We start from the raw sequence: 16705 nt of genomic DNA, 5'->3' as shown, positions 1-16705 counted from the left end.
AATTTAGTTTTGAAACCGAGCCATGTTTCTTCAACCAGTGTACCACTGAGCTCTTCTGACTAGTCCAGGCTCTCCAGTTCTAGGTTAAAGGCCTCGCTAGAGTAGGCTTTGAGGTCTCTAGATGCGACAGCCAGCCTTTTGTTTTAGCAGGTACAGAATATCATAAATGATCGCTTAACCCACATGCTATAACCTTTACTGGAGATCTTGGATTTGTCAGAATGAGATCAATGGTAGTCTGTTGATTCACATAACCGGGTGGGTTGGGTGATTAGCTGGCTGAAGCCATGCCGATCACAAAACCTACTGAATGACCTGAAGACTGGTGCATCTATTTGTTGCATATGTGTTCCAGTCTCCAATAATAATTGCTTCTACATCCTCAACTCCAGCTAAACACCCAGCCAGTGTATCATAAAAGCCACTCTGTTCTGTAGATTGTGCTGACTAATACTGATTTAGCAAAAATAATTTCAACCCATAGTTTCAAGAGTCTCGTGATTCAGGTCAGTATAATGAATTTGGTGTCTTTATGCATGTACATGCAAACACCACCTCCATACATGTTCCTGTCATTTCTGACTACTGGGTAGTTCTCAATTTCTATCTCAGGGTCTGTCACAGAAGTTGTGTTTCCGAGAAACATGTTAGCCTTACCGTTTATGAATAATTGTTCAGCCAGTTTGTGTCTCAGGCTGTTTGTATTAAGGTGATTAAGGATTTGATTGGCCCAGTTTTTAAATAAAGTGCGGCCGCAGGATTAATAACGTTAATTCGGCCAGAGAAACAAATATACTAATTAAAAATTGGACCTGCAAGATTGTACTTTGAAGGTCTGCATTTTAAATGAGTAAAAGGTATGTTTTTTCTCTCAGTAAGTGAGTAAAAGTACAAGTATACAAACCTAATAATACTTGAGTAAAGTACAAATCCCCAAAAACAGTACTTAAGTATTGTAACAAATTACTCAAGTACTTTACACCCCTGGTGACCAGGCATGTGCTCTAGCCTAGGTGGAGGTGGTGAGGGGGGGCCCAGTGGGATCATTAATCCCCCAGGCATCACACACACACGTCCTGATGCAAATTCACGCATATTTTGATATATAAAACTATTACACCAAATTATTCAGGATCAGACCTACTGAAATGCTCCATACATAAATCACCATTTTCAGAGCCACAAATGGATAATGAAAGACATTTTTATTTGCAAACAAACATAGAATAATTAGACCAATGAGGGTAAAGACTTTTAAAATTCAAAGGTCTTCTTCACTTCCACAGGTTGAAATACAAGACTACCATCTGTAGTTTCTGGCCTCAGGTTCTCAGCATCAGTCTCCTGGGTGGACAAAATAAATTACAATTCTTTAATATAAAAAACTAATTCACAATTTTAAAGCTACAGTGCAGACATTTTGTTTCCACCTACTGGCAGTTAGCGTACGTGGTCAGTGTTTGCCTTTTTTCTTCTTAATCTGGAGCTTCCACCCCATAAACCTATTTGAAACTAGGTTCACCCAGTCACTACTGTTCTCTGGGCTCCAGTCTGGCAAACTAACATTGTTGGTAGACGTAAAAATCACCACTGGTGCACCAGCACAGGAATGTCTACACAGACACTACTCTAGTATACCGAGAAACACAGAGTCCCCATGACTGCGATAGGCTTAATCAGCATTGTGTAAACTTGCTTGGCAAGGGCTTCAATGTAGACGTTCCATGTCATGTAAGTGAAATTAACTGCATTGGAAGACATTTGTATTAAAAACAGCTAAATCTACCAGCACCATAAGATAAATACTTCATTGATAAGTGGAAAGAAGCAGGTTGTAGCAACTCACAGTAGAGAAGTGCTTCTCGATGAGGCTTTGGGCAGCCAGGTACACAGTCTCGTTCTTATGGCTCTGTAGCATCTCAAGCCGGTCCAGCCCTCCCAACTCCTCAACCAGCAGGCACAACTTCTCAGACTCTCCAAGCTTCTCTGCCGCCTAGAACAGGAGTCAGTTTTAGGACCACTTGCAGATTTTACAAAATGAGTTTCTGGAGGAAGTGAGACCAATGGTGAAATTCCCCCAAATGACAGGTCTGGTGACCCATGCGATTAAAAAAACTACAACTGGGAGAAGAGTCCACCTCTTACCGGGTCCTATAGGACCCGTTTTGCACTTGCGCGCACGTCACGCCATTTTGAGAGCGTCTGGCAGCTCGGGTCTGCATTTTTCATAAAATATAGAGTTCGAATGCCACCTCACTCGACAAAATCCGTTCAGTGGTTCTCGAGTTACATGCCGATATGTCAGGCGTGCGACTTTGTACACGCAAGAGTCAAGATTACAACTACATTGTAATGCTCCCGATGCATGATGTGTGGCGGATTATGGACGATAAGACACCAATACTGGGACTCGCAATCAGATAATTGGAATATTCTTTTTGGGGTACATCCTAGTGGGGGTAAGGGCTATATGATATCAGTCCTGCTGTGATCCGACCATGACTTCACCTCGATCACAAAATGCGTGTAACGTTAGTCCACAACGTATGCCGTTGGTGGCATCAAAAAACGACACCCCCCACCATTTCATGATGAAACATACAGATATAGATTTGATTTAAAAATAGCAGCATGTACAGGCGAGAAACGGCAACATTTAGTGAAATGCACCCATTGTTGCATAGCGTTGTTTTCTGAGATTAGACAGGATTACTCTAAAAACTCTACTCATATTCACCACGGTATAAAACGGGAATGTATGTGTAACAGAGGTATTGTGTGTCTATCCTACAGTCACGATGGACAGTGTTGTGAAGTGACTGGACGGCAGCGGTACTGCAAGTAAACTCACTCCCCAGAGGCGTCCAGACCCATTAAGAACTTGAAGTGAATTCACCTCTTGGTATAGTGGTCTGTGATGCCGCCCGTGGAGCGGGAGACCGGGGTTCAACTCCCACTCTGGGCATGTCAAATAAGACCGGTTACATATGGATGAAAAAATTATTTCTTTAACACGTATTGAACGATAGTCGATGTCAAATGGGCCATAGTATTGTATCCATAGCTATAATATAGAATATAGTTATAGCCCTGCAAACAGCGCCACTTATTCCCATCTCTTAGAGCTTGGCATGGCAAGTACAAACTATGCTCAACTGTGTGGCGTCCATTGAGTTAATATGCATGTATTTGTATTTGTATTTATTGGTTTAAAATACAGAGACAGTGCATATTAAGGAACATTCGACTGTAAATATGCCAGTTTAGCCAAGTTGGCTAATTTTCAACTGTAGTCTCTGGGGCAGGTGACATGAGCACAACAATAATTAAAACACAGTAGGAATCAGTATAGGTTACAATACTGTAAAATACAGACAAATAAATACATTAAAGTACAACCCCTCAGTTAAAATGGTCGCACACTTGACCATCTCTCAACCATGATTTTAAGTTAGTTTTAAATGAGATTTAACTTTGATACTCCCTGAGCCGTGTTGGCAGACTGTTCCAGGTGTGGGCTGCTCTCACGGAAAAGGCTGTCTGACTAAAAGCAGACCTCCTGTTTGGGACTACACAGTCCCCTCTGACTACAGACCTGGTATATTTATCAGCAGACGCTTTCTGTTTTATGAAAGTACAGAGGGGGGGAGGAGCCAAGCCATGTAGGATTTTATAGGTAAGGCAGGCATCTTTGAATTTGACAAGATTGTCCCAGCTCAGTAGGTTCTGGTTTGCTATGCTATAACAATGGTGTAATATGTATATAAATAAGGACTCCTCACCATGAAGATATTGTTGATGGCATCCAGTATGACCAAGATGGTTTTTGCATCTTTGACCTGGAGCAAGTTAACAAGGCCGTTCAGGCCTCCGTTCTGCACCAGGAAAACCACCTGTTCCACGGTGCCCCCACTGGTCAGGTTGGTCACTGCCCACACCGCCTCACGCTGGGTCTTGAAGTCTCCCTGGAAGACAAGAGATGGGAATCTGCTTACTATACCAACCTATTCATAAGACTTCCATCTATATCTCCTGCACATTTCCTTTCAATGTAAACTGAATAACCCATCTTGCATGTAGGTGAAGTATTGACATTGCTCTTGATATATACTAGGACACATGGACAGTTAAACAGTACACTCACATTTGTGAGCAGCTGAATCAGTGGAGGCAGCAGGCCACAGGTGATGAGCTGTTGGATCTGCTGACAGGGCCCTGCAGCGATGTTTGACACGGCCCACGCCGCTTCCTTCTGCACACTGGCCTTGGTGTGCCTCATCAGAGGCGGCAGGGCTGACAGGACACCGGCGTCGATGGCCATCTGGGTCTGCAGGTCTGAGCCGCTCACTATGTTCCCTATGGAGCGAAGAGCTGGGGTCTGGAGGCGCAGTAAGGGAGACACCAACAGCTCATCACTACAGGAACTGGCAAGAAGTCCTCACTTGTGGTATTAAAGTAAGTTTGGGCCAATATTGCACCAGTTATGATGCAAATGAACCCATTTCACTTTGACAATCACTATATTGAAACAGGGGCTCAACCTAGTCCAAAAAAGAGGACATGTTCCAGCCTCGATACTTCGCACAATCGAAGCTTATCTTTATACATTATGCTTATAGCACATGCATAAGCCTGGTCTCTTTTGAAAGATAACATTCTGAAGTTACTAATGCAAAAAGGTGCCTTTTTTTTTTACTTGAACTTGAGGACTGCACACTTTTTTTTCAAAGCTTATAGGGAGGTGTAGTGGTTACGTCAGTCGTTTCTGGCCGGTCCACCTTGCTTGAAATTGCAATGCATTTCCAATGGACACATTAAATAGTCTCGTTTAAAACAAATAAAGCATGAACATTGGCATGGTGTACCTGTGTGTGTTCATCCACAATCTATAGCTCAACATGAAACAATTAAATCGTAAAATAATTATGTTTCATTTATTTCAACCAAAAAAGCTTAAACAATAATGTTAGTGATAGAAGGGAACTCATTTTGTGCAAAAATGGAAAGCTTGCCAATGTTCATGAGGCAGAATTATTACAATAGCTGAAATACATTTTCCCAATGATAAATCCCTAAACGGGTGGACCGCGCGGGCGGTCCAAAGTGACGTCAGACTACACCTCCCTATAGCACATGCATAAGCCTGGTCTCTTTTAAAGATACCATTCTGAAGTTACTAATGCAAAAAAGGAAAATCCTTTTAGTGCTAATGAAATAGATCTGAACTTTAACACATTTCTGTAGTGGTTGCAATATCCCAAATTTAACCACATATGGGAACAGAAGTGGATTTTTTTTTTTACTTGAAGACTGCATACACTTTTTGCAAAGCTTATCTTTATACTTATAGGACATGCATACGCCTGATCTCTTTTGAAAGAACATTCTGAAGTTTCTCAAAGAAAAATCATTTTTAGTGCTAATGAGTAACATGGGGCTGAACTTAGAGTACTCACGTTTGTGTAGTAATTGCAATATTTGAAAATAATATTTTGTATAAGCTGGAGCACACCGCAAATCCATAGCCTGAAGTCGTATGTAGTACAGGTCCAAATTTGATACAAATCAGTTCAGAAATTTGTCTTCTAGAGACATCCAGGTAAACTGTGCCAAGAAAAAAAACTCCCCCATTTCCTCATCCAAGTAAATTCAGTCGGAATTTGTATCACTTCCAGTCTTTGCTTGTAAATTTCCACCTACTGTAGATCCCTGATTCGCACACACCCACGTGGGTCATCACTGGAAAGCTACTCATTGTTGGCTACAAGTTACAACGCTGACCAATCATTTTCGCAATTGGCGGATGATTGACTTCGGGAGCCCGGGGTGATAATCTGACGCATGCACGTAAAAGGCACGCATGACATATCGGCATGCAACTCGAGAACCGACGCAGGGATTTTGTTGAGTCACGTGGCATTCGAACGGCAACAAATAACACTTTAATTCTGTTATTTATATGTTGAGCCTTCAGACGCTCGCAAAGTGCCATGAAACTGAACAACAATGAAACCCGGACATTCATGAATTTATAAAACCCTCCCGGACAGGGCGTGAAAAGAGGACGTTTGGTCACCCTAGCTCAACCTATGGTTCAAAGTGGCAATTGAGCAAAAGGTCGGGCCACTTTAACCCCGACAGCCCTATCACGCCATAAATCAATCAATACAGAATGGAGTTTCTTTTTCAAACGTAGCCAAGAGTAAAGATCCTAACCCTATCAAAACAGCAGTCAAAGTGTATATTTTCAGCACTAAGTTTGTTTACCAATGATTTTTAAGTGTCATCGAAATAAGTGTATAAATATTTCGGTGCATCCAGAGAGAAACCTGATGAAGACACGAGGAAGCGTTGCGATTCCGTTTGTAGTCTTATCAGGAGAGGAGACGCAGGGCTTTTGAAATTCATAAAACTACACTTCCTAGCTCACGTAGTGCCTGTCAATGATCCGACTTCCAGCGTGATTTTTATTTTTTGCATGATTTTTGGGATATCTCACGGGGAGAACAAACCTGATGTCATTGCCATAAACCTTTCTGTGAACATTTAGGAAGAAAAAAAACTTTACATTACAAATTCAGAAGTGAACTGCTGGGACCAGTGACTTTTTGCATCAATGTTGTCTAGATCTTTTCACCTAAAATCCTGTCAACTCATTACAGACAGCTTCTGTAAGCAAGTTGCATTGCCCTTATTGGGACAAATCCACTCGACCATATGAAACTTCAATCTAGATGACACCTGTGAGATTAAGTAATCTGGAGAAACATTACCACTACACTGAGCTCTTCAAAACCCATGAGTTCCACCAGTCGAGGGACGATGCCAGTTTTCACTACGATGTCAATGCGGTCATTGGAGCCATCAGTGAGGTAGGAGATGGCCCAGCATGCATCAGACAGGACTTCCTTATCGTTGAGGTGGAGCAGCTGCACCAGAGAGGGGAGAACCTGCCAGACAAGAGATTGCACTACCATTACCTTCATTATGAGAGACTTGCAAGATTTAACAAATTCATAACTTCGGTAAATAAAATGTTGCAGTATTGTAGCTAAACTGGTGTGCCGAAGACTTTTGACCAGAGCTGCCCAGTACAACTAGTCTTTGAATTGTTGGCAGGATTTCATAAAAAAAGTCAACAGGCTGGCATTATGGAGCACTTCCAAGGCCTTTAGTACATTAATTATATCCATAGAAATTGGTACAACTTTCTTTGGCTTGCAATCCCTATAATCAAAGGCATGCTTACATATCACCAACAGGTGTGCACACATGTAGTATGGAATTTCAACACAAGATTTTCCTTTGACAACTGGAGGAAGCTGAAGCTTTTAAACCTAATTTCACAAACGCAAATGTGTATTAAACATTTTCACATAATGAAAATGGACCCTTCCACAACCCAGGTTGGGAAATTCTGACCCATGGCCTAAAGTAGCCTTACTTGCTCGACTGCAGACAGGGGTGGGAATGGGTTCTTGTTCCGGCAGAGGTTAGACAGGGTCCACGTCAGGTTACGCAGGTAGCCCACCTGGATGGAAGGAACATTAAAAGGTCAACTGGCTGACAGATCTCCAGAGAGCTCATCATGTTGGTATAATGTAGTTGAGCTACACAATAAGTTTGAGAGTTCAGTATGGGAATCAAATTTGTGGTTAGTCTCCATGAATGACATCAGTCTATAAAAGGCAGCCAAATGTGGAACAGTCTCGCCGCTTCCCGAAGGGAAAGCCCCACCCTTGCTACTTTTAGAGGTCAACTCAAACAATGGCTGAAGACAAGTCATGTGACCACAGGTGATACATCTCTAGCATTTGTGCATTGCTGCTACTTATGCAGTGAATTTGCTGCCATGTATTTCCGAGTGCATTGCTGCTACTTATGCATCATTGAGTACTTCTGTCACTTATGTACATTTTATATATCCCATCTTTATGTTGGGGACAACGGATGGAAATTAGCCTTGTGCTAAATCCGGCAATTTACACTTTTACCATGTTCCAGGTGATTCATGTTGACCTCGTTCATTCATTTTACATTGTCCCGTCCAAATAAACTAAAAGAAAAGTACTTAACATGTTTTGCCATCCCTTTGATACATTCTGCACTTGAAATGTCATGATTTAAATATTGCCACCAATATCACCAGCGCTATGCCGACTCAAGCTTCACTGGTAAACAAGCAATTGAGTTGAACCTTTTCCACCGTCTCACGAGGCCCGTGTTCAAACAGCCTCTGCCTGCAGAGTTCTCACAAAGCTCATGAAATCAATACACAGGAAAACAAAAATGCATCTTCTCTACCTTACAAGCATGTCCATCAGTTACTGAACAGGTATTTTAAGTTTGCTGTCATTTTTGAGCCACCTGGTCAAAAATCAAGATCCAGCTACATCATAAACTTAAATATCTGAAATAGTTAGTTTTATTTCTTAATTTCATCTTTTACCATCATGCACTTTTGCTACAAGTAATCTACCTTGCCTATATTACTTCATATGCCAATACATCTACCGTAATTCCTCTAATAGTAACCCCGGCTTGTATTTGTTTCAACTGTAGCGGGTACCAGGCTTGTATTAGGAGGAGGCCTGTATAAGAGGGAGGCCTATATTTCAAATTTTCAAACGGATCATAATGAATAAATCAACATTTTGTGTCAGTTTGAACCCAGTCAAATGTACTGGGTTCATTTATTGAAACCAAGTACTGTATGAAATAGTAAACAGTGCAATTACAGGTGGTCACTGGTCATTTCAACGTTTTCAAAGTGAAATCAAGTAACTAGCTCAGTATGCAGCTCAGTATATTAGTAACCCGGCTTGTATTAGGAGGCCGGCTTATAATTGCTTAGCTCAAGAGCGCACCCGGCCATTAATAGAGACCCGGCTTGTATTTGAGACCCGGTTACTATTAGAGGAATTACGGTATAATACTATGTCTATACACTGCAGCACCAAAGTTAACCGTTTGACTAACATGGTTACTTAGTTGAAAGTTGTTGACCTGTTACTTTGGATAAGTCTAAATGTAAATAAAAACTTTCCACTAAAAATGTTGTCCAACACATATTTTAGGTTCCTTTTGAAAATGGGAGCAGAGAACCACAAACCAGCATGTTTATCCAATCGGGTGCATTCCACGAGGGGAAGTAGGGAAGGGATACATGCACACAACTGCTGCCCAAGGTCGACAAACATAACAGCAAGAGAAGAGAAAACTCAAGACACCACACAACTTCTAGTGTGCTTTTAAGAACAATGGTCCACTTAGCAGTCTGTATATGCCGTCCTGTCTTTGGCACGATGTAGTTCCATCAATACAGCCTAGGTCAGAGGTGCTCCCTTCAGTGCTAAGCTCAAATAGTTAATTTACTACAGGCAGGGTTGTACCACCCCTATAAGAATGAATGAACTCAACTGATGGTATACATTCATTGTGCAAGAACTCCTGGGGAAATCACAGATCTACATACCAACTCTATACTTACAGGCGTCTCTGGGGTGATGCGTGCCAGTAAGGCAGAGATGACATTGCAGTCGATCAGAGCGTCTCTGTAAGCCGGACCATCACCTAATGAGGTTTGAAAATGCAGTCACAAGTTCATAGTACAAACACCCATATGATGAGTTATAGCTGTAATTTCTTTTTTCAAACTTGATTTTAAATTGTTCCAAGGGATGAAGTGTGATCATAACATTTTTTTTTTATAAACCACAAGAGAAGTGCATTTCATCCCTCATGGTTTCTCTCCCAAATTCACATTTGTTAGCATGGAGCAGAGTTACCTGCTATGTTCCCCAGGGCCCAGACAGCCTGTTCACTGATGTGCAGCAAAGGAGATGCCAGCAAGGAGATGAAAGCTGGTACTGCTCCATGCTCCACCACCTATAGATAAAGTCATTTCACTTGAAATCTAAGATTTTAAACAAAATAGCACATAATTACAATTATTTATTATATCTAGACAAATGTACATTTCAGGATGGGTGAAGCCAAATTCCTTCTGTGCTGGTGATATTTTTTGCCAGTTCCATGAAACTTGATAAATGTTTATTCCAAGAAGCCATTAAACAATACATTTCCTGAAGCAGGGAACAGTTAATTTCCAGTGGAACAGTCTGATTGAAGCCGGATTTCAGGCACCACTGTTTTTTTAGAAGCTGGGTGCAACTTTTATATTAATATCTTGCATCTTTAGGGAGATGCAGCTCAAGGTGTCACTTAAGTCTGACCGCTCGCCACACTTGTGCCAGAGCAGGAGAAAATCACTGCTGCGCATGAGTCCCACAAAACATCCCTGCCGGGTCATTCTCGAGTGAGGTCACTTTGCCGTGCATAGTCCACGGCGCCGTGGGTGAAAAGGGAAGGAAACCTGTTGGGTGTGCCAGGAGGTTCCTGAAGCGATGTTGGTGAGCGCCCAGGCTGCCTCAAACTGCAGGGTGGGCTCATCGTCCCTGCCTAGGAACTCCACAAAGCGCGACAGCAGGCCGGCGTCCACCACCTCCTTCAGAGGAGGGCTACGCTCCTGAGACAGCAGCTTCCTGAAGACAGACATGGCTTACTTAGAATTACAAGGATACTTGCATTTGGATTTCTTTTTTTTTTTAAACTTTGGCCATTCCGCTGGCTCTTTTTTGCGTTTATCGCATTTACTCTGGTCAAGAATGACCGACAGAAACAGGCTGAAGGGGTACAGATGGGGGGGAAGACACTCTGGGAAAGGCACGGATGCAGTCCGGGATTCGAACTCGCTAAACCCCAGATCCGTGACGAGCACGGTTGTCCCCGGCGCCGAAATAGCGCTCGAGGTACGCGGTGAGCTACTGGAGCTCCCTGCATTTGGATTTTTAAGAGGTTTCCATTTCAAGAGATAGTTTTGATTTTATTAACAGATGCAGAATGGTACAATACAGTAAGATTAAGATTAAGATTTGTTTATTAAGGACAAAGCAAATTAATGAACATCATTTACATGTGTATGCATAACATCACAGCATGATGACGTAAATATGCCGGGAATAGCACAGGGCTAATTTCCACCCGTAGTCTTAACATAAAAACACAAAACGGACTATAAAACGTTCATTCATAAAAACTGACATGACCACACTAACATCCCTAATGAGTGCATATTTGGCTGTCTAACAGCCATTTCCTGAGTTGGCCCCTAAAGGTGGACAGGGTGGTACATTCCCTTAAGGGGACTGGAAGGCTGTTCCATGTTCCACTTCCCTTTATCGATAGAACATTTAGCTGAAGGCGGTCTTTCTAAAATAGACCTCACAATCCCCTCTGGTGTTTGACCTAGTGGCTAATCCAGTACAGCTCAATACACACAATTGTTAAGGGTATGCAGACCAGAGAAAGACTTTAGTATTGTTTACATCAGGGTCCCCCATTTTCAATTTATCATAACTTATGACATACAGATACAGTACTGCTACATCTATACATTTATGACATTGATCGGGGTAACTGTACATTGGATTATCGACGAAACCTTACTTGTTCCAAGAAGAGGGTCTCGTGTATTATTGGGTTAGGACATTTACAGGGGCCAGTTTCGAATTGCAGGTTTTTTTTGGCGTTTTATCGCTTTATTTCTACTGGACAGTCCAGTAGGGAGAGACAGATGAGGAATGCGAGACAGAGTGGGGGGGGAAGACATCGGCAAATAACGACGGGTTCGGGAGTCGAACCCGGGTCGGCCGTGTCGCGGCTGAGCGCGCTATGTGGTTCGCCACTGGGGCGCCCCCTTGAGTAGTTTTAAAAGTGGGTAGTGATTCACATTCCTTTACAGCTGTGGGTAGGGCGTTTCACATTGATGTGGCATAATTGCGAAACGCGTTTAGTCCCTTGTTTGAGCCGAATCTGGGTTTAACATGATTTGTGGAGCTCCCTCTGGTGTTGTGGTCGTGGTATTGACTGACCTTTGGGAAGTATTTTGACATGTACATGGGTACCTTAGTCGTGTAGTGTATCTTGTAGACTAGGACCATTGCAAGTTTCTGTACTGTCGTCTACTCTAAGCCATCCTAGGTTGTCAAAGTGGGCAGGGGTGAGGTGGGTTCTAGGAGTAAGGTCAAGCAGTAGTCTGACCAGTTTGTTTTGTGATGTTTGTAATTTTGTTAGCGCCTTTGAGGTGCAAGCATAGTCGTAGTACCCTTGAATGAGTGCTCCTGCCAGTCTTCAGGGTATTCTTGTTTACCAGAGAGGGGATCCGGTACAAGAATCTAGTTTTTTTTTTATTACATTGGATGCCATTTTGTCACAGGAAAGATTAGCCTCTAGGATGGAACCTAGGTATGCAATTTCATCTTTCCTTGTGACAATATTGTCACCCACTGTAACTGAGAAGCCGTCGGCCTTGCTGAGTTTGTTATTTGAACCGAAGAGAATGGACTCAGTTTTACCCAGGTGTAATAGTTTGTCGTCAGCGAGCCAGGTGCAGATTTTGCCTAGTTCAGAGCCGAGGGGTTTTTCAACCTGTAACTTGTTCTTGTCAGAGACCAGCAGGGCTGAGTCATCCGCGAACAGGAACAAGTTGCAGTCACAAGTTGACGACATGTCATTTGCATAAATTAGGAACAGTAGCGGTCCTAGTATGCTTCCTTGTGAAACACCACAGCTCACTGGGAGAGGGGGGGGATAGGGTACCGTTTACCTCCACCATCTGTTCTCTCCCCTCCAGGTAGGAGTGCATCTAGCTCACTGATTAGACTATCAAAACCAATTGCTTTTAGCTTGTCAATAAGAATGGAGTGATTGACAGTGTCGAAGGCCTTTTGCAGGTCCAGCATGACCATGCTGCAGTATTTGCCCACTTCCACCTCTTGTTTGATGTGGCCGTTCAAATGGAGAAGGCATGAGTCAGTGGAGTGGGATGTTCTGAAGCCAGATTGGAAATCGAAGATTAGATTTTTTTCCCGCAAGGTACTTTTCGACCCGTTCGTATACTCTTTTTTTACATGACTTTCGAGATTGAGGTAAGAATAGAAACAGGGCAGTAGTTGTCTGGGTCTAATTTGCTGCCCTTTTTGTGCAGAGGGGTTACTCTTGCAATTGTGAAGTCTTTGGGTATGTGTCCCTGTTTTATGGAGAGGTTTATTATGCGTGTGATGACTGGGGTGATGGCGGCTGCGTAGTCTGAGGAATTTGGAGGGGATATTGTCATGGCCAGTGGCCTTATTAGGTTGGAGGGCGCTCAGTTTTTTTTAGTACCATTAGGCCTAAAAGAAAAATTAGTTTGTTTCCGGTTGCCGACCGACTGCCGATTTAGCTGCGACCCAATTTATTTTATGAGTTTTTAAAAAAAAGTTTCTTTTACAATAAAGTTTCATAAAAATCTTGGTCAAACCTTTAGTATTATGGATATTAAACATGCATCCATGTTGTTGTGAACATTTTAATTAAATAAAGAAACTCCCTATCCATAGTCACCGTGGAAAAGAATAAAAAATATAAAATAAATTCCCTACCTACCCATGGCCTTAACTGACAACCAACAGGAAACAAGCAATATTTTCTTTTATGCCTTAAGTTATGTCACATTATGGGTGGCTGGTGGGGGAGGGGCTCTGAGTCTGTACCAGTCCTTCAGAACACTGTTCTAGACTACATTCTAAACACACTAGTGGTTCTATACTACCCCCCCCCCCCTCTTACACAGTGCCTGTGGAAAATATTTGCCTCTTAACTCAATGGGTGCCAATAACGATTGCAGACGTCGGTGCACGGCAAGTAATTGTAATAGATTTCGAATTATTAAATGATAACTGTGGCAAATGAGCCGTGACATTGCACAATATTGTATGGCAGGGCTATTCAACTGGCGGCCCGCAAAAGATTACATGATAATAAAAATAAAAATCATATTCTCTTTTAATATTTTTTCTTTTTACTTTCTTTTTATGTCAACGTTCACACGCACAATTGAGCCAAAAGTTGATCAATTAATGACAGATTTCATTGATAAATTGAGGGAAAACTTTGCAAGTCTATTTGATGAATTTGACATGCCCAGAGAATTGATGCATTTTGTGAGCAACCCATTTGCCAATGTAGCTGCTATTTCCACAAAAGGACAAGAGTTCCTTGCATCACTTCACATTGATGAAGGTCTCCTGCAACTTGAAAGACATGCAAGCATCATCTGCTCTGAAGCAGGCACTTGAGAATGAATCCACCACAACATTTTGGATAAAGTGTATTCATGTCAACACATTCCCCAAAATAAAAATGCTGGCAATATCTGTGCTAACAATGTTTGGCTCAACAATACACCTGTGAATCCAGTTTCTCTCACATGAATGCCATTAAAAAAAGCAACCGTGCCTCCTTGACAATGAGCATTTGCATCACCGTTTGCGGGTAGCCCTCACTTCCTATGAACCCTCTCTCTGCCATTGCCCAGTCAAAGAAGTGCAATCTCTCTCATTAGATGTGTGTATGTAGGCTAGGCCTGTCTGCCCCCACCCCCCCTGATGTTTGAGAGTTAAGAGTGGACAATAAGTGCTAATAATATGCTGTGATTTGCTGTTGTTGCACAGACATGAAGCACTTTTTCATAAGCTCAGCTGCACTATAAGTGTTTTTGTTCAAGTGTTGATGTTAGAATGTTCAGATGCACATCATGCACTTTGTTTTTTATTTTTATATTGAAATGTTGAAGAGGAGATGTTGCAGTTGTTGCAGTCATAAATGAAGCACTTTTTGCAGGAGATGTTGCAGATGTGGCACATAAATGAAGCATGTTTTTTTTTTAAAGTATACTACTTTTGCAATGTAGTTAAATAAAAGTTGTGAAAATGTAGTTGCGTGTTGTGTCAAGTGTACATATATTCATAGCACGGGGAGGCGCCGTGGCAGTCCGGCCCCTGGCCCCTTGGGTTTCTGACAATGTGGCCCCCTGAACAATTTAGTTGAATAGCCCTGTTGTATGGCAAAGATCCTCATGAGAATACTATGAAATTTGCTGAACTTGGTTAGGCACTTTGTTAAGTAACACTGGTCAAAAATAGGCATTTACTGAAATACGAAACAATGAATTTTTTGGAAAAAACCTTACAGGTGTGTTCCATAGACCGAATTGTGTAAAATTGCCCAAATGGTGAAAGAAAGTAAGATAGTTCCCCTTTAAATGCTCAATTAGTGATGCAAATGACTAGGCCTACTTTACTGGATTAATTGAGCTCTTGATGCATGGCTTACATGTAAAACGAATCTATATATTTTGATTCTACAATTAATTAAGGTTCCAAATGCCATACCTACTATGCTAAACTGGGTTAGGCACACTTTAAGGTGAATAGACTGCAGCACCCAACTGCCAAAACATTTTAGTGTGTGTTGTGTGCCCAAATATGGATAAATAATTTATAGAGTAGCCACTCTGCTTCGTAGCTTTTTTGTAGTGCCACCTCCCGTCTCAGTGGAAAGGTGATCGTTCCTACTGTACTCGTGACTGCATGAGCATCTTACCTGGCTGCCTGACAACCTCGAGTTTGCGCATCCTTGCAGTCGCTGTTCACATCTTTGATTATGTCCTCAATAGTAAACGGGGTCCCCTGTAAACAAACAACATTGGTTGAACTTGTGGCCGTCCGGCCTTACAGTTTAGGCGAAGTACTAGAATACGAAGCACATCATCATCATCATCATCATGCCTTCCTTTACCCTTTTATCATCAGGTGAAAGAGCGTCCTCATCCGGGAGAGACGATAACGTAATATGTCTTCTCTTCAGGAAATTCTCATCCTTATGCGCCTTGCGTAGTTCCACGCACTCCGTAATTCTTTTATCGCGAAGTTTCTGCATTGGAGTAAAGTTAGGCAAGTGTTTAACGAGGCATTTCCAAAGGCGAAGAACAAATGTGCCGATTTACTCTAATCGCAACACAACTCACCGCTGGGTCTTTACCCTTGTTTTTGAACTTGGAGAGGCGCTCCTCTGGAACGTTATTTGTCGGCATTGTGGACTTGACATGCAGCTGAAACCCCCCAACTGAAGCTCACATGCAGCAGCGATTCTGGAGTTAAATACCCGACGACATGTCCTCTCAGGTGCATCTAGTTAATGATGATTTTTGCATCGCTCATCATTGGTCATTGCGTGCGTCTATCAGTCACTAGTGTGGCCTATCAATTGATCAGTCAGTAGCAGGCGGGAGGCCTATAGTTGATTTCATACCCATGTATTAGGTAGAGACAGTACTGTACTGACAGTACTGTCTGTCCACTATGTTTGTTAATTTGTCATCCCCCCCCTATGTAAAGCGACCTTGGGTCTTCTAAAAGGCACTATATAAAATGAAGTTATTATTATTATTACTAGTATCGCCAAACTCTGACTGCATTGCAACACTGTCCAGGTGATGATGGACAGTGACGTTTTGAAGCGTGAATCAAGTGTGAAGATTTGATATCGTGATATGTTACGTGTCATCCAGTAGAGGTCAGTAGAGCATTACAAAAAATATGAGTCAGAGAGAGAGAGAGCGAGAGAGAGAGAGAGAGAGAGAGAGAAAGGGAGTTAAATTGAGAGTGTGTGGGGGCTTGAGAGAGACATTGATATACAGAAATACACTTAGGGCACAGGTTTGGTTTCAACATTGGGTGGCACACTTTAAGCGGGGTCCTCCCCCAGGAAAAGTTAACACTTACTTTTATGAGACGCACTGCAAGGTTGAGATGGTATGGTCCTG

The 16705-nt window shown here is 42.2% G+C and overlaps 1 protein-coding gene across 1 annotated transcript; it reads right to left on the bottom strand.

The window, feature by feature from the left end:
* Positions 1-1242: 1242 nt before the first annotated feature.
* kpna7 (karyopherin alpha 7 (importin alpha 8)) lies at positions 1243-15973 on the bottom strand (the record flags this gene model as incomplete). Its single annotated transcript, XM_084323823.1, has 12 exons — positions 1243-1344; positions 1847-1993; positions 3783-3965; positions 4145-4378; positions 6774-6950; positions 7445-7531; positions 9491-9573; positions 9789-9888; positions 10376-10544; positions 15484-15569; positions 15679-15813; positions 15908-15973. 12 exons carry the CDS (start codon positions 15971-15973, stop codon positions 1255-1257), a joined length of 1557 nt encoding a protein of 518 aa, XP_084179949.1. The 3' UTR covers positions 1243-1254.
* Between the last annotated feature and the right edge of the window lie 732 nt (positions 15974-16705).

This window comes from Notolepis coatsorum (assembly GCF_963971535.1).
Source record: "Notolepis coatsorum genome assembly, chromosome: 10".
In the NCBI taxonomy this organism is placed as follows: domain Eukaryota; kingdom Metazoa; phylum Chordata; class Actinopteri; order Aulopiformes; family Paralepididae; genus Notolepis; species Notolepis coatsorum.
This window is presented reverse-complemented; position numbering and strand designations above follow the sequence as displayed.